Source organism: Callithrix jacchus, chromosome 14 (assembly GCF_049354715.1).
Source record: "Callithrix jacchus isolate 240 chromosome 14, calJac240_pri, whole genome shotgun sequence".
NCBI classification, from domain to species: Eukaryota; Metazoa; Chordata; class Mammalia; order Primates; family Cebidae; genus Callithrix; species Callithrix jacchus.
Genome location: NC_133515.1, coordinates 99,475,861 through 99,498,849, shown reverse-complemented (window position 1 = coordinate 99,498,849; position 22,989 = coordinate 99,475,861). Strand labels below are relative to the sequence as shown.

The following is a 22,989-nucleotide window of genomic DNA, read 5'->3' as shown; positions in this document are numbered from 1 at the left end:
AGCTAGCTGTCCCAGCTCAGTCCTCTGCCCCTCCTCCAATACACTGTTTGTACATGCCTTTCCTTGTTCCTTACATACTGTCAAGTTTTAGTTTTCCTTTTTAATTTTCTTCATTTTTATTTCCTTTTAAAGCTATGCTTGCTTTAAATTTCTTGCTTTAATTACGCAAAGCTTTTCTCTTTCTAACTCAGTTTTACATTCCTTAGAGCAGGGGTGGTTCTTTTATATTCCTCAACCCTAGAGTGTTTTTCATACAAGCATAAATTTTCATGTATATGTGTGTTTACCTTCTGCTAAGTTTATAGGGATAAATATATCTGATTATGAATGTGGATAAAAGTTAAATTATTGTTGGAGAAAAAACTGATAATTTAGGGCAGTAGTCCAAACCTAGGAACTTGAGGACCTTATTTAAAAACACAAAATGTATTGATTCCCTCCCTTCCATATACTGAATCAGAATTTCCAGAGAATAGGAATTAGAATCTTTTTTATTTGTTTGTTTTTTAAAAGAAGAAAATCAGCTCCTCCAGGTGATTCTTTTGGTTTTTGTTTTATTTTTGAGATGAGGTCTCACTCTATCATCTAGGCTGGATTAGATGGTGCCTCAAAGCTCATTGCAGCCTTGAACTCTTGGGCTTACGCAGTCCTCCTGTCTCAGCCTCCAGAGTAGCTGAGACTGCAAGCAAGTGCCACAGTGCTTGGCTAATTTTTTTATTTTTTTTGTAGAGGCATGGTCTTGCCGTGTTCTATAGTCTGGTCTTGAACTCCCGGTCTCAAACAATCCTTGTGTCTCAGCTGGATTGTAGGTGTGAGCTACTGCATCTGGCCTTTACTCTCCTGATACTTTCCTTTGGAAGTCTTAATTTTGATGAAATCCGGTTGATCTATATTTCTCTTTTGTCTTGGTGTTTTGGTGTTGTAGTTAAGGTAGGCTATGCCTAACCCAAGGTCATGAAAATTTTATTTTGTGTTGTTTTCTGAGTTTTATGATTTTGGGTTCTCCATTTAGGTCTGTGATACATTTAGAGTTAATTTCTCTGTATGGCATGAGGAAGGGTTTTAACATCAGCCAGTGCATATCCATGTGTCCCAGTGCTAGTTGTTGAAATGAGAAACATTCAAACACAAAAGGGTACTATGAAAAGTAAGTCTTCTTTTGCTCCATTCCCCAATTTTTAGTTATCCCTTCTGGAGGCAACGTTTTAAATGCATTTTTGTATATTCTTTCAGGGCATTTTATATACATACAAGTATATATGTCTAAAAACACAGATTGAAACCAGGTTTTAAAGGACCTTGAATTGTCCTAATATAGAAGAATATGTAGATGAGGATTAATGTTTTCGGTGTGAAAAGCTTGCACATTCTCTTTCGTGACCTTACCACACTTCAGCAATGGATTACAACTACGGGGATTTAACTGCTGTTTTTCCCACTTGTCCCGGACTTTATTCTCAATTACTTTCTCAGCCTTAATTCCCACCTGAAATAAATGGATACAGTTCAGTGTAAAGCAGACTTTAATCTTTTTTTTTCTACGTTATCGTCTTGATATTTATTTCAGGGAGCTTCTGATAATTGGAGGTGTTGCAGCCCGGGATCAGCTCTCTGTTTTGGAAAATGGAGTAAGTTGTACTTTTAATTTTTAAAACATAGTATCATGGGCTGTCATTTTGGCAATACAGCTCTGTTTCATTTCAAGAAAATTTAAGTGAGGCTGAAATTAGTGCCAGGTCAGAAGAGTATGTTTGTTCAAATAAATCTTGCAAGTGCTTGGCACTTAGTAGATTCTTAATACATTGGACAGATTTTATCTTCACATTTCAGACAATATTTTCTAGGTTGAACTTGCTTGTAACTATCAATACAGATAAAACAATAGCTTCAGAAATGTCTGATTTATGGGATAGTAAGTGCCTCGTATTGGATCAAGTTAAAAATCCATTCAGCACAATGTTTTGTTTATTTGAGAGGTGAGATAACGAAGTAATGAAAGTAGAGGAATAACTTTGCTAATAGAAACCTATATTTTTAGTATACGGTGGAGAAAACAGGTAAAAAAGAATGGAAATTATGTGGGTTTTTTTTTTGTTTTTGAGACAGAGTCTCTGTTGCCGGGCTAGAGTGCAGTGGTGTGATCTCAGATCACTGCAGCCTGACTCCCTGGTTAAAGCAATTCTCTTGCCTCAGCCTTCTAAGTAGCTGAGATTACAGGCATGCACCACCACACCCAGTTAATTTTTGTATTTTTAGTAGAGATGGGATTTTACCATGTTGGCTAGGGTGGTCTCGATCTCCTGACCTCATGATCCACCTGCCTTGGCCTCCCAAATGCTGGGATTACAGGTGTGAGCCACTGCACCTGACCAGAAGTGTTGATTTTTAATGCCTGCCAGTTAAAGAGTAGAAGTTTTGAATTGTCCAATTTACTGAATGGTTTTATGTAATACCTTGTTTGTGCTCACATGAATACATCATATACACACTTTATTTATTTATTTATGGAGATGGAGTCTTGTTCTGTCACCTAGGCTGTAGTGTAGTGGTGTGATCTTGGCTCACTGCAACCTCTACCTGCTGGGTTTAAGCAATTCTCCTGCCTCAGCCTCCTGAGTAGCTGGGACTACAGGCACACACTACCACACCCAGCTAATTTTTTTCTTTTTTGTGTTTTAGTAGGGACAGGGTTTCACCATGTTGCCTAGTCTGGTCTTGAACTCCTGAACTCAGGCAATCCACCCGCCTAAGCCTCCCAAAGTGCCAGGATTACAGGTGGGAGCCACTGCGCCTGGTCCATATACACACTTTAAAAATACCTAATCTTGGCCAGTGCAGTGGCTTATGCCTGTAATCTCAGCACTTTGGGAGGCCGAGGCGGATGGATTGCAGGATCAGGAGTTCAAGACTAGCCTGACCAATATGGTGAAACTCCATCTCTATTAAAAATATAAAAAGTAGCTGGGGGTGGTGGTACACACCTGTAATCCCAGCTACTCAAGAGGCTGAGGCAGGAGAATCGCTTGAACCCAGGAGATGGAGGTTGCAGTAAGCTGAGTTTGTACCAATATGTTCCAACCTGGAAACAGAGGGAGACTACGTCTCAAAAAAAAAAAAGAAAAAAACCTAATCTTTATTGACTGCTTTCTAGAAAAGGTTTAGGCACCGTGCTAAAAACAGAACATGTTCTTAGTTCTTACAATAATCCTCTGAGATGGTAGTCTTCCCCATTTTTACAGGTTAGAAAGAGGTTTTATACCAAATATTAAGTAACTTGCCTAAAATGGTACAATTCATAGGTAGAACTTTACTCTGAAACCCATGTTTCTAATCACTCTACCTGTGGACTTGACTGCAAGATATGTGTGGGAGAATGCAGAATGTTTTCAGTTGTTTGTACTGGAGGCTCACTATTCTCTTTTATGTATGTTTGCAACTTTTAATTTTGTATTCTAAATTTCAGTTTTCTCAATGAATAGGAATAATTATAGTAGTATTTACCTTAGTGGTAACATGAAATAAAATGTGTGCTTGTAAAACATTTCACAGAGTGCCTGTTCACTATGAGCACTTGACAAATAGTAATTATTACTGTTTTCCTAGACAGTCTGATCACCGTGACTGTTAATAATAACCAAATTTATTGAGCATGTGGGACACTCTGCATCTAGTGCCTCATACATCTTATCTCTTAATTATCACAACCATCTTGAAAAGGAGAAGGTATTTCCCCAACTCAAAAATGGGAAATTTGGTTCTAGAGGAGATTAAATAAGTTAAGGTCATGGAGCTGAGTAATGGTAGAACTGGGACTTGAGTTCTGAGTTTTCCATTAAGTTCCAGTAAATTCATCTGATTTTTGCCTGGAAAATACAAATTTTATACATTAGAATGTATATCAGTTAAGGATGTCAAAATCAGTTCTGGTCAAAATACCAAAGTCTTCACGTTAATTTGAAACCAAATATGAGTTTAACATATGGCATTATCTGTAACTCCTTTTTTTAAAATAAATTTAGAGTTGAGTGACTACTTCAACTTGCATGTTTTTATTAAAAAGTAGACAGTTATTGGTTGCTGTTTTAAGGTAATTACAGTATTTCTTTAGTTTTCATTAAGTGCTTGTTTTGCTGTTTTTCAGGTAGATATAGTTGTAGGTACTCCAGGAAGATTGGATGACTTGGTGTCAACTGGAAAGCTGAACTTATCTCAAGTTAGATTCCTGGTCCTGGATGAAGCTGTATGTTGAAGTATAGTCATGCTTTTTAAAAAGTGTACTTATATTTTTTAAGATAAATTATATAAAATGAAGAAGAGATATAATTCAGTCGTAATCCTACTACCTAGAGATAATCATTGTTATCAGTTTGATATATTTTAATATATTCTTTTATATGTTGTTTTATGTAGTTGAAATCAAAATATGGGGAATCTGGGAAAAATTTCCTGTAATTGTTTGTAAATAATTTATAAATATTGTTTATGTTTAGTGGGCTATTAGATGGCTACTTCATGGTATACTTAGTTACTCTTATTATGTATGTAGGTAGGTTTGATTTTTTTTTCTCCAAATAACCAGCTTTGTTTGTACATACATTTTTTACATACTATAAATTTGTTCCTTGTGTCAGAGATACAAAATGTAGACCATCTGGAAAGACATAAATGTGTTTGAGGCTCTTAGACATACTTCCAAATCATTTTCAAGTTGGGTTAACTAGTTTCTCAGCACTAAGGGTTTTTAATTTTTATATGAAAAGTCTGTTGAAGGATATATATTAGAAGCTATTGACTGGAAATTTCATTCTAGAATATTAGATTGTGGTTTTAGATTGTTTATTGTCACTTTTTCATATTTTAGTCACAAAGAACTTAACTTTATAATTTATCTTTAAATATCCAACAAAATAATTTTGAAAATATAGGGCTATGTATGTGTGTGAATTTTCTTATATTTTGTTTGATTTAGAAAAAAAGATTTTGATACTGATTGAAGCCTTTCTTTTCCTATACTGATTAAAAACTTAATTTATTCTTTGCTTCTTATGCAGGATGGTCTTCTTTCTCAAGGTTATTCTGATTTTATAAATAGGATGCACAATCAGATTCCTCAGGTTACCTCTGATGGAAAAAGACTTCAGGTATAAAATTACCAATGCATCCGAAAATACATATGAACAATTGATATGTATTAATGTTACCCCCTAGTGGGGGTTGTTTTTCTGCCTGGAAACCTCTGTGGCTAAGTGGTGCCTTTGCCTGAGTTTTGCTCTGGCCCACTGGGCTTATTCTGCCCACTTGGCCTGGCAAGGGTGAGCCAGGCACAGAGTATTGAGGGGTGTATGAGCAAACGTGGGGTCTGGCCACTGCACACAGCCAGGCACACTGGCTGCATCAGGGTGGGTAGCTGGCATGGGTACCATCTCTTTGCGAGGCTATGGCTAAACCAAGTGCGCTGCAAGCAGCTTCCCTGGCTGGAGCCATTCTCTCATTATTCATAGCATGGTGAGCAAGGGATATGTTTCAGCCCTGTTTGTGTTACTGCTCTTTCTGCCTCGCCATTCAGTGGGTCCCAAGTTCTCATCCTACAACCAGGAAGAATGAGGGACACAGAAAAGTGGAGGGTGCACAAGTCAAAGAGGAGCTTTATTGAGCGATAAAACAGCTCAGAGGAGAACCCCAGTGGATAGCTCCTTTCCACAGCCAGGGTGTCCCGATGAGAGTTCAGCTCCTAGCAGAGAGGGGACCCTGGAGTGGGAAGCTCCTCTCTGCAGATAGCTCATCCCATTGAGCATTCAGCTTTCAGCAGAGAGGAGCCCTAGAGTGGGCAGCTCCTCTCTGCAGGCAGGTCATTTCATCATTCCTGCAGCTCTCAGCAGGAAGGGTAGCTCCTCTTGGCAGCTGGTAGTCCTGTCATGTCCCCATTGTCTCTCTGTCCTCTGCTCAAGTCTGGCTGAGTCTGGGGTTTTTATGGGCCTCAAAGGGGGAGGAAGTGAGTGCTGATTAGTACATGGGCAGGCCCAGGGAAAAGCACCAAAATTTTCCCTCCAGTCTGTGGGACTGGTAGCCTGACCCCCAGGCTTCAGGACTTCCCCAATTTAAAGGTGGGGCCCCACTGGGAACTAGCCCCCTTCCTCCCAGGAGCCTGTCTACTTCCTGCTGCTGTTCATGGTGCTCAGACTGTTCTTGCAAGGGGCACCTGCAGGCCAGCACTGGGCCATCCTCAGCCTGCCTTGGCCTTCCTCCACGTTTGTTGGCGCCCAGTCTTGAGGGGTCCAAGGTGGCAATGGGCTGTTTTATCAGTGGTGCCTCAAGTGTGTGCACACACAGCTGGGTTGTGACAGCACCCAAGCTCAGTCTTAATTTTGTTCTGTGATCAGAGTGGTTGTTGACAGCAGGGAAAGGCCACGCAGTGGGAGCAGACATCTCTGAACCTGTTGGGGGGAAAGAAGGGCCTTTTAGGGCCCCCCGAGAATGCAGAGATGCCTGGGTCTGCAGCCACACTTGGGTGGCTGCAGCCATGCCTGGGACACTGGGGATCCTGCCTACTCCTGGCTCCTACCAACTCTGTGGAGTGTGGCACTACGCTGGGTCCAGCTCCATCTTGGGCTCCTCTGTGCCCAACTGCACTGCTCCCCCTCTGGCAGGCAACTTGGCCTGGCCCCATTGAGGTGGCTCCCAGGGTGGCGGGCACTGGGGTCCTCCTAGGGGTGTACTCTGGGGACTGTCTGCCTCCTCTCCACACTCTCCCCACAGCGGCAGCAGGCAGGAGCACAACACGGGGCCAAGGTCAGGAGTGGTTGAGACTCTGGTCCTGGGAATGGGTCCTGCCCAACTTTGTGAGGGTTGGGGTGGCACAGTCATGGGGTGACACAGCTGCCTTGGGGATACAGGGCACAGGGGACCTACCACCACTACTGCAGCTCCCACAGCAGCTCTTGTTGCCACCGCTTGTGCCTCCCCATGCAGCCAGCATCATGGCAGCAGCTGCTCCAGATGGCCTGCCGCTGCCGTCATCAATGCTAATAAGTGGAGTCAAAGTTTTTGTTGTTGTTGTTGTCTTCTCATTACATTTGCCACCATGTAAAATGTTTTCTTTTTGTTACTGGTCGAAATAATATACTCAAAGGTAACAGACTCAAAAGCTGCTTTTAGAAATAGAAGGAAATTTGAGGAAATTACTTGGGTATTGTAGAAAACTATAAGTAACAATTCTTAGTTATTGTGTCCTGTAGAATATTTAAGGTTTGTATTCCAGATTATTAGTTCTGCTTCCTGTTCGAAGGAAACATAACTCGGCTACTGAAAAATTGTTTTCTTTAGTTATATCCTAAAATACTGCTATTTTCTTTATCCTTCTTTCTTAGGAAGCATTTAAGAAGGATGGGCTTTTGAGTGAAGGGGATAAATAGTAACATAGGAGTTTTGGTTTTCAAAAACGTCATCATTTTACTTAGTTTTTGTAGGCACTTGAGGAAGAGATGGCATGATTTCTATGTGACAGTGTGAGGGTACTGCACTTAGATTAACCTGCTCAGAGTCATACCCCTGCTTGTCTCTACACAGGCAGGTGTTGAGCTTACCTTTGGAGTCCAGGTTACCATAAGTTGTGTTCCATGTAAGTATTTGTGATTTAGCAATTATTATTGTGAAAGTTCATCTCAGTTTGGGGGTTCCTTTTCTTAGGTGATTGTTTGCTCTGCGACTTTGCATTCTTTTGATGTAAAGAAACTGTCTGAGAAGATAATGCATTTTCCTACATGGGTTGACTTAAAAGGAGAAGATTCTGTTCCAGATACTGTTCACCATGTTGTTGTCCCAGTAAATCCCAAAACTGACAGACTCTGGGAAAGGCTTGGAAAGAACCACATTAGAGTAAGTGGTTTATAATAATAACATTTATGTAGAACAAAGCAATTTGTAAAGTAGCTTAGCCTTGGGTTCTCAGTGATGCTTAAAGCAATCAGTTACTGTGTTAAAGAAAAGTCCAGTACCTTGTAGACGCTTAGACCTTTAAAAAGCACTGAATAAGCGATGGACTCCATCTTTTATTTTCCTCTCTTCACAATAATACTTTTGTGATCAGCTTCCTTGATATAATTTTTATAAGTAAATAGCATACATATACATTCTAATTTCAGATACAGTGATTTCCATTTTTAGTAGTATTTTGGTAGGAGCCCTCATTTGTGTCCTCTTGATGTACCTCTTTCTAAAAATCAGTTTCATGTGGTCATCTTTTCATTTTCTTCACTGTGGTTAGATTTACCTTTATATAGTAAGATTGTGTTTATTTGAAATATATAATATTCTAAAAATTGCATTTCATTATTATTATTACATTTAAAAGTGATTGTCTTAGACCTATAGTTAATGAAGGGTTTTCTGAATCTGAAGAATGATTTTGCCTACAGATTATATTATAAAGACATATATATGAAATGCAGTCTAAAGACAAATATAGTTCTCCCTTTTAAAAAATGGCATCTGTTCTGAATCATTATTTAACCACTCCTCTATCCCATTTTTATTTCTTGCTTTTGATAGACTGATGATGTACATGCAAAAGATAACACAAGACCTGGTGCTAATAGTGCAGGTAAGTTCAAAGAATCAAATGTGTTGAAACATTTTGGAAATGAAATTTATACATTACCTATTCTCATGAAAGATGTGAAATGAACTGCAAAACTAGAACAGGAAATTTGAAAATATAAGCAACAAAAATAATAAAAAAGAAATGGGGAAAAAGCTGATACTAGTCAGTTTAGAGGAATATGAATCATTGAATTTATTCATTTATTTTTGTTTTTATTTATTTATTTATTTTTTGAGACAATCTCTCTCTTGTCACCCAGGCTGGAGTGCAATGGCACAATCTTGGCTCACTGAAACCGTTGCCACTCGGGTTCAAGGAATTCTCCTACCTCAGGCTCCCAAGTAGCTAGGATTACAGGCACCTGCCACCATGCCTAGCTAATTTTTTTTTGTACTTTTAGAAGAGATGATGTTTCCCCATGTTGGCCAGGCTGGTCTTGAACTCCTGACCTCAGGTGATCCTCTCACCTTGACCTCCCAAAGTGTTGGGATTATAGACATGAGCCACTGTGCCTGGCCTTAATTATTAAATTTAGATGTTAGATTCCTGACATCTAAATCACAAAATTTTTGTTTTTTTGAGACAGGGTCTCACTCTGCCACCTAGACTAGAATGCAGTAGTGCAATCTTGGCTCACCACAACCTCTCTCTCTCAGCTCAAGTGATTCTCCTGCCTCGGCCTCCCAATTAGCTAGGATTAGGCATGCCCCACTACCACCCAGCTAATTTTTGTATTTTTAGTAGAGACGAGATTTCACCCATGTTGGCCAGGCTACTCTTGAACTCCTGATCTCAAATGATCCACCCACCTTGGCCTCCCAAAGTGCTGAGATTACAGGCATGAGGCACTGCGCTTGGCCACAGATACTTTTAATTATGGAACTCTCATTGATCATAGGAAACCAGCAAATTTTTCTAGCAAGATTATTGTATATTGACCCTGAATTCCAGAAGAAATGTCATCTAAGTTCCTCATATCAGGGATATTGCATAATAAAGAAAAATTTCTTTAGCTACAGCTTTGCAAAAGATACTGAAATCATTTTGAAATAGTTGTTTGTTGACTTTTATTGTGTAGTAACATATACATAACATAAAAGTTAGCATTTTAACTATTAGCGTACAGTTCATTGGCATTAAGTACATTCATATGGCTGTACAATCATCACCATTATCCATCTCCAGAGCTTTTTTTTTTTTTTTTGGAGACGGAGTTTCGCTCTTGTTACCCAGGCTGGAGTGCAATGGCACGATCTCGGCTCATCGCAACCCCTGCCTCCTGGGTTCAGGCAATTCTCCTGCCTCAGCCTCCCGTTTCATCTTCTTAAACTGAAAATCTGTACCATTAAATATTTATCAATTTTTTAAAAGCCTAACATTAAATTCTACCTCAATGAAGAATCTTCTATGCAGAGCTAAGACACGTTGTTTCAGGTTAAATAGTGTTCTGAAAATATAGGAAGGTACATCATGATACAAGGATGGTGCTTAGAAAACCTAGAAGAATGGATCTTAAATCCATTAGGCTGTATGTCTGATGTCAGATGGTTTGGGTAGATTATTCATTGGTGAGGATCAGACTGTATTTGCTTCATGGTAGAATTCACTGGCAGGTTTTTAACTATATATCAAAAAGGTGAATTATCTGAAATCTTGATTAAAGAGAGTTCCTTTGAACTCAATTTTAAGTGTAGCTCTAAATTAACAAGATATATACTTAGTTATCCTTATTGTTGGAAGAGAGCAGAGATACTGTTTGAAAATCTGTCATCCCACTGTTTGAGAATACATTTATATAAAATTCCACATTTTATTGTTTCTTATATTTTTCATGTAAAAGTTTTGCTTAGTTTAGACTACAATTGGAGATGATCAGAGAGACCTTCTGTGTTGGGTCACAGAATTAAAGTCTTACATTCAGTGGTTGAGGAGTAACAATTATAATACAGCTTCACACTGAAAAATAGAGTTGGAGGTGGTGACTAAGAAATTACTAGATTTTTGTGTTAAGGTTTTTACTTTGTAAAGTGAAGTATGAACTTTCTGGTATTTAGATTGATTTAGAAAGTACATTAATTATTTAAAAGGAGTTCAAATAATTGTATAAAGCATTTGTTGAGCATTTAGGGAGGTTCATACAAGGCAGAATATGATTTGTTCTTCATGAGAGATAAGAACGGTTTTGCTGTATGTATTTCTGTTAATTTGTATGGGTGTATGTGTGTGTCCCCTCATTAGAGGTATGGTTATGGGTATTTGTATACCACATAAAGTAGCCTAAAAATATTAACAGAAACAAATTAAATGAATGAACAGATTAACTCACTGTTTTACTCTATCTTATTACTTCTTGTCCTTGTCTATTTATAATACTTTTATTAAAACAGATTTTTTTGTAGGAAAATCAAGCGGTCTATGACTATAATTATGTGTATTCATGACAAATTCAGATTGAAATTCTGTTGGTTTTTGTTGTTGTTATGGTACTCAAGAGATGTGGTCTGAAGCTATTAAAATCCTCAAGGGGGAATATGCTGTCCGGGCAATCAAGGAACATAAGATGGATCAAGCAATTATCTTCTGTAGAACCAAAATTGACTGTGATAACTTGGAGCAATACTTTATGCAACAAGGAGGAGGTAATTTTTTTCTCACTTGAAATAAATTGTGTTTATTTCCTCTTATAATAGATGATTAATCTCATGTTGATGCAATCTAGAATACATGCACAGAATTTAAAGCAGCGATTGCATATTGTAAGTATGCTTATTTAGTACTTTTCTGTAAGATAAGCCCTAGGAAAAAAAAGAGAGAATTTTCCACATAGGTACATTTTCATTACAGTGAACTTGAATCACAGCATTCTAAGGGCTTTATATCATTTGGAAGAAAGATAAATTTATTTATTAATGTTGAAATTTTAAATGTTATCACTTAAGTAATAGAATGTTTATCTTTTAAACCAGTAAATGTGGAAAAAGGGAATGAAGAAAAGAAAACCCTAAACAAGAACAAGAAAGGAAGGAGAATAAAATGAGAACAATTATGTTTAGAAATTATAGAATAAGATCAATGTTGGAAAAATCTGAATGTATGTGTGAATGCTGTATCAGTGAACAAAGCATAGGTTGTTTTGTTATAAGGCATAGGTTGGTAGCCTGGATGAGATCTAGCAATATGCTGTTTACATGGAACATACCCAAAATCTGAAGACATGGAAAAATGGAAAGGAAAAGGAATGAAAAAATATTATGCATGTGTCAGCTAAAATATTATCTGAAAGAAAGCCAGTTTAGCTATATTAATAAGAGATGCAATCGACTTTAAGAGAAATATTACTAGAAATGGTCACTATGTAATAAAATATCCAAGCTACAATAAAATTATAAGGGTTCAAATTTTATGCTTCTTATAACTTTGAGTATGTAAACTGTATATCTGTTCTTATGCTGCTATGAAGAACTGCCTGAGACTGGGTAGTTTGTAAAGGAAAGAGGTTTAATTGATTCACAGTTCTGCAGGTCTAGGGAGGACTCAGGAAACTTACAATCATGGCAGAAGGGGAAGCAAACATGACCTTCTTCACATGGCAGCAGGAAGGAGAAGTGCTGAGCAAAGCAGGAAAAATCCCTTATAAAACCATCAAATTTCATGAGAATTCACTCACCATCACGAGAACAGCATGAGGGTAACCACCCCCATGATTCACTTAGGTCCCACCAGGTCCCATTCACATGTGGGGATTATGGGAACTACAATTCAAGATGAGATTTGGGTGAGGACCCAGCCAAACCATATCATAAACCAAGATGGAAAAATTTTCAATCAGTTATAGAAATGCAAAATAAAATGACAGTATAATACCATTGTACATGCTAAACTAAAAATATAACACCAAATTTTGCCTATAGAGCAACTGCATACAGTTGGTAGAATATAAAATGGTATGACCACTTTAGTAAAGGGTCTTGCAGTTTTTTATAAATTTAAACATGCTATCTTATTGCCTATCAATTCAACTCCTATTTACCCAGGATAAATGAAAATACATATTGACAAAAAGATGGGTGCTAGAATGGCCATAGAAGCTTCATTTATAATATTCTAAAACAGAAAACCCACTAAGTGTCCATCAGTAGGAGAATAGATAAACAAAGTGTGAAATGCTTATACAGTGGAATACTACTCAGCGGTGAAAAGGAACAGACTTTTCCTTGCTTAATAGACACAGCAGTCATGGATGAATCTCAGAAACTGTATGCCAAATGAAAGAATTCTTACACAAGAATATACACTGTATGATTCCATATGAATTTTTTTAAAAGTCAAAACTAATCTATGATGGAAAAAATATCAGAACAGTAGCAGGGTAGCAGTGGGGATAGGCTGGGAAAGCATATGAGGGTATTTTTGGGGGTGATAATCATCTGTATCTTAATGGGACTTCCTCAGCAAATCTACTTAAGATTTGTAGATTTTGTTGAACACAACTTTTACCTCAAAAAAAAAACTAAACAGATATTGAATTCTAGTTAATTATATGCATGCTGAACTGTGTATGATGTCTGCAGTTTACATTGAGATGTACAAAAATACAAAGATGAGATGGATGCATACAGGTGTAGGTGGATATGTGGTTAAAGCAAGTATAGTAAAATGTTAATTGTTGAATCTAGGTGGTGGGTATACAGCTGTTCATTCTTAAAATTATTTCAATGTTGCTACATGTTTAAAATCATAAATGTTTGAAAGAATATAAAAAGTAAAAATTGGCACATAAACAAGGTAACATACAAATCCCTTTATTGCAGTGGGGAAAGACTAACACATCTCGTTATAACTGATGTACATCAAGGAGGTTGAAAACTCAAAAGGATATAGAAAATTGGAACAATTTAGAAATTTTAACTAATAGTCATATAAAGAAACATTATTCTTTTTATTATAGTGACCAGTTAAGTAACACATTTTTTCTTCAAGTCCTGGCAAACAGACTTGCTTGATCGTTACAGTGACTGTTTTGTAGTACATATTTTCTTCCTGTGTATGTTTGAATGAAGGAGTTGAATGTGTAGTAAGGAGTACTGTTGATCAAAAGTAGTATCCCTTAGTTACTTTTATCCTAGGAAGTGGGTGTTACCTCTGCCTAGAAAACAAGTTTACCACACCATTACTAACACCCAAACACAATATATGCCAGATTACAGGAGTTCAAAAGAAGGGATTAAAAGATCTCTGCCCCCTCCACAGGTATCCTAACCACAGAGTTGGAATGTGCATACAATACTTCCCTAAACCACTTGAATTCAGAATGCAATAAAATCTCAGCTGTATGCCTCTAGAAGTTCTGGTTGGCTGTTATATCACCTCTCCATAATTAATTTTTGTGTTAGTCATTTTGAATAGATATCTTTCTAAATGTATTGTTTCCTTGAATTCTCAAGTATGCTTGTTGAACTTAATTTACTTTAGAGAATAGTTAAGTGGCATAATTGTTACTTTGTTACCTCCTAGTGTTTACTCTTTTTGTTACTGTGTGTACTTGAAGATTTTGGGGGATTGGCTACCACTATACCTGCTAAATAGCACCTCTCCATCTTTAGTTTGCTGCTTTGAATCTTCTGTGGCCTTGAAACTAGATAACTACATTGCTTAAAATACCTTGAGGAGAGAGCAGGCTTATGGGCATGGCTTTTTTAGGAAGGTCATTAACTTATGATGCTTAATTTTGGTTCCTCCAAGAATGATCTCTTTTGCCTACTTTTTGAGTCTTAGCTTTATGTGGAATAGTGAGGATCCTGGTGTACACATATGCATTTTAATTAGCATACTGCTTGATCCACTCCTCCCGCAGATTGGGAAGGGTGACTTAAGATGTCCTTAAAAGCAAGGCAACTTTAAAGCACCATAGAGTTCATTTTAATGGTACGTCATTTGTGACAGAAATTGTGTTAACCGTGGTTTATAGCAAGTTGGGGGATAGATTTTTATGGAATTGTGTGGCAGTATTGTAGTCTGAATTTTATTGGCTTTTTTTTTTTTTTTACATAGTCTTATGTAGAAGATTTTCCAAGGTTAAAAACTTAATGTGCTTTTCACTAGGACCTGATAAAAAAGGACACCAGTTCTCATGTGTTTGTCTTCATGGTGACAGAAAGCCTCATGAGAGAAAGCAAAACTTGGAAAGATTTAAGGTACTGATATATAGTTGATTGTTTCCTTAATACTTAAGGGGGGCATTGTATCTAGTTTTAAGCATTTCCAGATAATACTATTAAAGCAATTATTGTCTTAGAAATTTCAAAGTGTTTCTACCCTCATTAATGTGTGTTCCTCATGACAGGGATTAGTCATTGGATTAGTTGACACCCAAATGGTAAATTACACATTCTCTATCAGCACAACACTACTATAACAAGAATTTTCAATTTGAGAAATTGTTGTTAAATTATTTCACGTAAATATTTTTAGGAGAAGTATTGGATAATTAAGCCATGTCTATAAGCCTTAAAAAATAGTCTACAGCAAGAGCCATAAGGAACTTACTATGTAGGTTAATTAAGACAGATATCAGAATATGGTTATATAGAATTAAAAATATTTTGATACTGTTTGGGGCAGACCTTCCCAATTACATGCTTGCAGCACATGAACGGGTCATATAGCTCTTGGTGTAGGCAGGTTGGGCATGAGCCATTTAGAACTTTGAGCCTTTAGAACCATAAAGGTCAGTAACCTCTCTACCTGCAAACAGTTTCATTAATTTAATAGACCCCAGTGTATAGTTTAAGTATCATTTTCTAAGAAAAAGTGTGGGAAGTATTGGGTTCAAGAACTCTGGATTTTGCTTCTGTGCTGGGCATAATTGATGTGGATCTGAAAACATATCATGTGGTCTTGCTTTACTATGTGTGCTACCCTTCTCTAGTGTGGGCATTTTTCTGGACCATAAGTCAGTCTGCCCTTCTTCCCTCCCCTAAATCTCTAATTTTTATGTGCCTTGAGGCACAAATTACATCTAAAGGCTAATTTGTATTTCTTGGTGAGCACCAGGGGCCTATCCTCATTGCCTCCTCTTGAGAATTTTGTCTGTTACAAAAAGTGTAGCCTCCAGGTAAAATATCTAGTATTCTGGATTTATTTGATATAAGAATAAATATAATGCTTACGTCTATAAATTTTGTTCTGTTTTATCTTTCTCTTCAGTTTCTAAAGATACTTCTAAAGGTTAAGCCAAGTTTTAGCAATAGTTTAATATCTTTGAGTAGAAAAAGAAAAGCAAAAATGAACTCAATTTCTGATTTAATCACCTTAAATGTCATGTTTTAGCAGATTGTGACATAAAACTTTAAGACTTGGTCCAGTAAATTATGAGTATCTCCATTTGAGTTTTTAGAGGTCGCATTTAGTGGAGGGGATAGCATTTGTTTTTATTTGTTAGTATATGTGCTAACAAACTCCTTTCTCTCTTTTCTGTTCTCTTTAGAAAGGAGATGTAAGATTCTTGATTTGCACAGATGTAGCTGCTAGAGGAATTGATATCCATGGTGTTCCTTATGGTAAATAGCAGCTTTTTATACCTGCAGTGTGATTGTTATGGAACCTAAAGTAAAGGCTTCTAATATGTTTGAAAAAAATTAGAAACTAATGGTAATTGTTCATAATTGTCTTTATTTACAGTTATAAATGTCACTCTGCCCGATGAAAAGCAAAACTACGTACATCGAATTGGCAGAGTAGGAAGAGCTGAAAGGTACTTCCGTAATTTTATCCCCCATTTTTAAGTTTCTATGCTTTAGGAATAAAGTCTAATAGAAGGCTTTTAACATCTTTCAGGATGGGTCTGGCAATTTCGCTGGTGGCAACAGAAAAAGAAAAGGTAATCTTTGTACTGCTCTATTATACTCATTGTGTATGTTGTGATTTTAGATGTTGGAAATAAAAGCAGTTTGATTTTCCCATTTAAATTTAATTCAGCTGCATATGGAATATACATGAACTTTTTAGGGCATCTTTTTTTCTGTATTCATTGAATGAACAAATAATAGGGTGAAATTTAGAAAAGAAAAATGCAAAATATAATTTTTCCCACTAGCTTTATTGTAGTCATTTCTACCAAAAAAAAAAAAAAAAAAAAAATTCTGGCATGGTACCATGGAAGATTTTTCATGGAGAGGAGAGATTTATTTTTATATAATTACAAATTTATAGAAAAGTTGTATTCGTAAGGAGCTCCCATATATTCATTGCCAAAATTCACTAGTTGTATGTTTTGTGTTATTTGCTTTATTATTCTCTTATATAAAACATTTGAACTTATTTTCTTTTGAACTTTATTTTTTATGTTAATTCTTGATGTAGCATGCTTCAGTATTTTTTTTATCCTTTTATGAGAATTCCTTTTGATATCTGACACCCATTTTAGGAAAACATTTGGATTATTCTCAAAAAAGAACTTTTTCAGAAAACCTATTTACTTAATGAGTAAATGAATAGTAGTAGTAATTGGATAATATTATCATACCTAGAATCTATTTTTCTAGTGCCTTGAGGACAGAAACTACTTAAAAACAAATTTAGTATGTTATTCAGCATGAATCTATCTCCATGCATGTTAATATTCTTTCCTTTTTGAATTTAGGTTTGGTACCATGTATGTAGCAGCCGTGGAAAAGGGTGTTACAATACAAGACTCAAGGAAGATGGAGGCTGCACCATATGGTACAACGAGATGCAGGTAAGACTCTAAATAAGGCTCACAAGTCATGTATGAAAACACATTACATTATGTGTGAAATAGACAGCATTCATCTTCGAAAATTATATCTTGGCTTTTATCTATTTGTCACTTATGAGGGATCGTAATTGGTTATACTGTTATCTGTACTTTGTTAATTGTAAGTTGTGAACTTCTCTTTTCAGAAATCTGACTTCATTTATACCAAGCATTCTAGCTTTTCCAGTTTTACTTAATGCTGTTAAAATACAACTCTTTCTAAATGAAATTTTTATCTGAAAATTCTCTCTCCCTTACTTAGTTACTGTCTGAGATAGAAGAACACCTGAACTGTACCATTTCTCAGGTTGAGCCAGATATAAAGGTACCCCTGGATGAATTTGATGGGAAAGTTACCTATGGTCAAAAGAGGGCTGCTGGTGGTAAGCTTTGAATTATTTTAAAATCCATTTTAAATATAAATATACCTGTTTTGAGCTTCAGGTAGGCAGTAATTTCATATTATTAGGTTAAGAGCTATTCCCGCCTTATTACACTCCTAGTACTTTGTCCACACCTGCCTTTGTAGCATTTTTCAATTGTGTTATCTTTATGCGAATGGAAGACTTCACCTTAGCTATTTCTCTTGAAGTGTTAATATCATAAAAGTAGTTGAACATTTTGTGGAATTATTAGAAAACAAGAGTATAATAGGTGATTTTGAACAAGGAATCCGAAGCCTTTGACTTAATTCAAGTGGTAATTTGGCATATTATTTCCTCTGCCTGGGATGCCCTTTTATTAGCTTGTTCCTGAAAAATTGTAAGACTTCAGCCTAACTAGTTGTTTCCAAGCCAAGGGTGGGTAGAGGTATTGGAATAGCTGTTAGTGAGCCCTAAGCATTTATTTATATTGAAATAATTGATTTAACATTTGTAAAAGTCAAAGTTCTAGAGATAACTTGCCCAGTAGTACATTTTATTGCTACAAGCAATGTTTAAAGTGATATAATTGAGCCAAAGTATTGCTGACAAGTTATTTCAAGCATGTCATTTACATTACTTTGTTATTTGTGTGTGATGCAGGTGGAAGCTATAAAGGCCATGTGGATATTTTGGCACCTACTGTTCAAGAGTTGGCTGCCCTTGAAAAGGAGGCGCAGACATCTTTCCTGCATCTTGGCTACCTTCCTAACCAGCTGTTCAGAACCTTCTGATTTTTACATTTACTGAATAAGATTTGAGTAATGAAAGTCTGTAGTCTTAAAACTCTAAAACACTTGTACTGCTTCCAAGCAGCAGTATTTATAGTAACGTAAGCTATTAATGCTAACTCTTGCATGTCAAAAAACATTAGTCTTAGGAATTCTTCAAAAAATGGCATCCCAATTAAAATAAATTTGATGACTATATTTTCATGAAGGTTTGTGCCTTATTTTAAAGTTATATTGATATATTTTTTTCTATTTCTTTTTTAAGAACACTATGGGCTTATGAAGTAGAATTTACGGGTTTGTGAATCTGGCAGAGGACTTATGTGGAATATTCTAAAAGTAGATTTTCAGATGGCTAAGGTTGTCTATGTGTATTTTGAAGCTAGAGGAGAGTTGGAACGTGAAGGAAAATTGGATGATCCCAGTGTAGAAGAACTTCTTGGTTAGTCTGGAAGCATGGAAGTTTTCAGGGAGTCAGTAAAGGTTCTGTGTCTAAGGACTGATGACATACGGTGACAGTGAAGATGTATCTTCTTTTTACGAACCTTTCTTTCCAGATGATGCACACCCATTCAAGTAGAGCTAATCTACTGTCCCTCCAAGTCTTAAAATCAAACTTAAACTCAGGTTTTCTTTTTCTCTTTTTGAGACAGGGTCTTGCTTTGTCACCCAGCCTGGAGTGCAGTGGCGTGTACACAGCTCACTGCAACCTCAACCTCCCAGGCTCAAGCAATCCTCTCACCTCAGCCCCCCAGGTAGCTGGGACTACAAGTGCGTGCCACCATACCTGGCTAATATTTTTGTATTTTTGTGTATTTTGTCTCTATTTTTCTTTATAAAAATAGAGGTAGGGCTTCACCGTGTTGCCCAGGCAGGTCTCAAACTCCTGAGCTCAAGTGATCTACCCACCTTGGCCTCTGAAACTGCTGGGATTATAGGCGTGAGCCACCATGCCTGGTTCTGGAATATATTTTCTTGTTTGGCTCTTGCCTAAAATATCAGAAGGAAAAATGAAAATTTTAAAACTGTAATTGAATTGTTTCGTTGTGCCTTTTGACTCTTAGTCTATAAGGTAGTTTTTTTGGGGGGAAATTACTCTTGTCCAGTAGTTTCCTTAAGAGCACAGGGTGTTATAATTTCTTGTATGATGTGTTATAATTTCTTGTATGATGGTTAGCATTGAAAAACCTTGAGTGAAACACAATATATAAACAGATAAAAGCTGTAGTGAGAAAACCATTATCTCATATATCCGAGTTTAGAGTTTGTGTGAAATGATTCTGAGGATACCATTCTTTCACTTCTCTAGACTACTTGCTTTGGAGATGTCTAGAAGTACTACAACCAAGCTCAGAGCTGTGTGATGACGGCTCTGTGCACCTTCATACACACTAATCACTGCTTTATTGATGTGACAGCAAAGACAAGACTGAATTTCAGATCATTTCAATGTTAGAATGGAAACGATCTTTCTAATCACCTCGTTCACACCCTTGTTTTATGAGAGAGAAAGCTGAGTTTAGACGAATGTACATTCATGTGGCCTGGTGGGTAGAACCGGATACAGAACTTGGGTTTCTTCAGTTTCAGCTTTTACTCTTGGGCTGGCTACCTTTCAAGGATGATCCTCAGGTCCAAATTGCAAGGCCAGAGAGGAAAGCCAGAGAGAGCTTAGCAACGGTGGGGATGTTTTTCCTCTTTAATTACTTGCTGTCCAACCGGAATTACCCAGGGAACAAGAGTTTTCAAAGGAAGAAGCCACATGTAAGCAGACCAGCAGAGGGGTTGCTTGGAGACCTGACCTGCTCTTTTTTCCTACCTACATCACCATTGATTCTTCCTTTTACTCTTAGTCTTGCATCCAGATGCTAATTCCTTCAGGCTACTGTATTAATGCCAAGAATGCAAGTAACTGTTAAAAGTCTGGTAAAGATGTGGTCACTGAGCCTGAGCGATGCTAATTGCCTGCCTCCTTCGGGATAGCTCTTCCCAGGTTCTGATCAGCAGAGTATGAGTCAAAGTGATGTGTACAACTTCTAGGCTTTGTCCTGCTCACCTTGTCCCTTCTCTCAGGCTGGAACTTGGATGTGGTATTAGTGACGCCATTGCTACCATTAGAAAAGTGTAATACTTGGGGAGTGGCAGAACAACAAGACAGAGGTACCTGGTGGCCTTGAAAAAGAGAGCTGCCCACTATCTCTGAACTGCCTGTTATAAAAACTTGATGTTATCTGAGCTCCTCATGTTTAGGTCTCTTTGTTACAGAACTTTAGCCTCTATCCCAACTAATATCTAAAACACTAGAGGCCATTCCAAGTCCAGCAAATGCTAAATATTCACCTTCATATGTTAGTATTTCTGATTCAGACCTTCCACTTGTCCATTCTCTAGTGCAGGGATCTGAAGTGTACTCACAGATCTGGTGTCTATAGTTGTATGTCAGTCTTACCTCTAAACAGAAATGTCAAGACTTGCCCCAGCTTCAACACACAATAAATGTGGCCCGATATCTTAGGAGCCTCAGCGCATTCCTTCTTATTCCCAATCTAGTCTTCCATTTAGTGTTCATTCTCTTCAAAACTACCTTCAAGCCTTGATTGCTAGAACTTTACTTTCATAATGACTGAAGTGGTTTAGGGAAAAGGCTATTCACATCTTAATAAACCTAAGTGTTCTGCCCTTACTCAGGTTTATGTCTTCACTGTATTGCTAACCTGAGTCCCTTGCTAGGATAGATTCATTTAAGCACGTTATATTTTATTTAAGAGAGCATAGAAAACCAAATAAAGGAACCAAATGCTTTCATGCCTCAGGATGTTTGCTTTAAGAGAATTGATTCTAAAGGATTCTAACTAGTGGTCTTAGTTATGAAATTGCTAAAACCTTTCTGTACCTCGTTCTTTTTTGAGACAGAGTCTCTGTTGCTCAGGCTGGAATGCAGTGGCATGATCTTGGCTCACTGCAATTTCTGCCTCCTGGCCTCAAGCTGTCCTCCCACCTCAGCCTCCTGAGTAGCTGGGACTATAGGCGTGCTCCAGCATGCGTGGCTAATTTATACCTCATTCTTAACGTATCCTTTCCTGTTAGATACATGGAAATTTTAGACTAGCATAGTCCCCACTCCTCCTTTCTCTTTATTTATAGTCCCACTTCCAGAGAAAGTCATCGCTAACATTTTGGTTCATTTCTTTTTTCTGTAAATGTTTTGGTCTATATATGATTCTGTATTTTTATTTAACATTTTTCCTATAAATACTTTAGCGGCTACATAATGCATTGAATGTACTATTGTTTGTGGAACCATTGCACTAACTGCTCATGAGCATTGAGGGGAGTTGGAAAGGATGTGAACTTTATAATATTAGTCTTGGATTTGAATCTGGCTCTAACTCATACTAGAAATATGATGGAAGACAAGGTCCTTTAAGCTTTGATTTCTTTATGAAAATGGTGAAGATAATTCACATCATTCAGGATCATGTTACACACACAGCAAAATAGTAGATGAGGGGGCATGTGTACTGTATTTATAGTAGTTACATTTTTTGTGCTACACCGAATGCAGTGAACATCTTCTATCTTTTGAATTTTCTTAAACTAGATTCCTAGAAATTGGATTATTAAAGAGTCTGAACATTATGAACATTTTTCAGAGTCATCAGATTGCTTTCTGAAAGGGTTGTGCTGGTTGACATGAACACTGACAGGAAGAAGTCTGTACAATTTATTTTACAAACTGAAACATAGCTTGTTGCACTTAAAATGTGCTTTCATGACGTCTCTTCATGTGGTGTGTGAGTTAGTGCTGGTCGGTAGAGGTAGTCTCTCATCTTACACACAACTTCTTGCCTCCCATCGGCTCCCACTCCTGGTCCCACCATCATCAGATAAAAAGGACCTAGACTTGTTTTAAATAAGGTTGCAGTGTAGGAAATTAAATTCCCTAATTTTTGTCTTTCAAGGTAGAAGTGCATATGGCAATGACTGAACTGCCCAGATTTAAAAAGAAAAAAAAACTTGGCTCCTGGCCAATTCCAAATGGGCAAAGCTATTTAATCACATTTTTCTCCTTGTTCTGACTTAAAAGGGTACTCTGCGCTTTATTTCACTTTGAATGAGATATGTAAAATACCAGAAAGATATAGGTAAATATAAAATGAGATCCTGGGTAGGTTCTCTTGCAGTAATTGTTATCATTTCCCTATAGATGTTGACAGTTTCTAAAGTACTACCAGGACTTTTTTCTAAGTGGCTTTATTTGGGAGGAAAAAGGAATATGTGTCAGAAGGGAAAAAATGTAGTGGAACAGGAAGGAAAGGGAGGGATACTATTTTGCTCCTCCAAAGTAATTGATAGAGGATTCCTTTGGAGGGAGGAGTGGAGGGGGAATTTTTGCAGTTGTTTTCCATTCTACTGCTTTAAATCATTACCTTTCATTTAAATTCATTGAAATGTCTAATT

The 22,989-nt window shown here is 37.1% G+C and overlaps 1 protein-coding gene across 1 annotated transcript in view; it reads left to right on the top strand.

Annotated features, from left to right (window-relative positions):
• The window catches only part of DDX1 (DEAD-box helicase 1), a 36,418-nt gene extending 17,692 nt beyond the window's left edge, over positions 1 to 18,726 (top strand). Inside the window, exons 14-26 of the mRNA XM_002758020.7 lie at positions 1,568 to 1,628; positions 4,142 to 4,240; positions 5,052 to 5,141; positions 7,687 to 7,875; positions 8,548 to 8,599; positions 11,092 to 11,238; positions 14,702 to 14,793; positions 16,086 to 16,158; positions 16,280 to 16,352; positions 16,436 to 16,478; positions 17,241 to 17,336; positions 17,638 to 17,758; positions 18,401 to 18,726. Of these exons, the coding sequence (XP_002758066.1) occupies positions 1,568 to 1,628; positions 4,142 to 4,240; positions 5,052 to 5,141; positions 7,687 to 7,875; positions 8,548 to 8,599; positions 11,092 to 11,238; positions 14,702 to 14,793; positions 16,086 to 16,158; positions 16,280 to 16,352; positions 16,436 to 16,478; positions 17,241 to 17,336; positions 17,638 to 17,758; positions 18,401 to 18,531 (1,267 nt within the window). The 3' untranslated portion in view covers positions 18,532 to 18,726. The remainder of the gene's footprint in view (positions 1 to 1,567; positions 1,629 to 4,141; positions 4,241 to 5,051; positions 5,142 to 7,686; positions 7,876 to 8,547; positions 8,600 to 11,091; positions 11,239 to 14,701; positions 14,794 to 16,085; positions 16,159 to 16,279; positions 16,353 to 16,435; positions 16,479 to 17,240; positions 17,337 to 17,637; positions 17,759 to 18,400) is intronic.
• Positions 18,727 to 22,989: the final 4,263 nt, after the last annotated feature.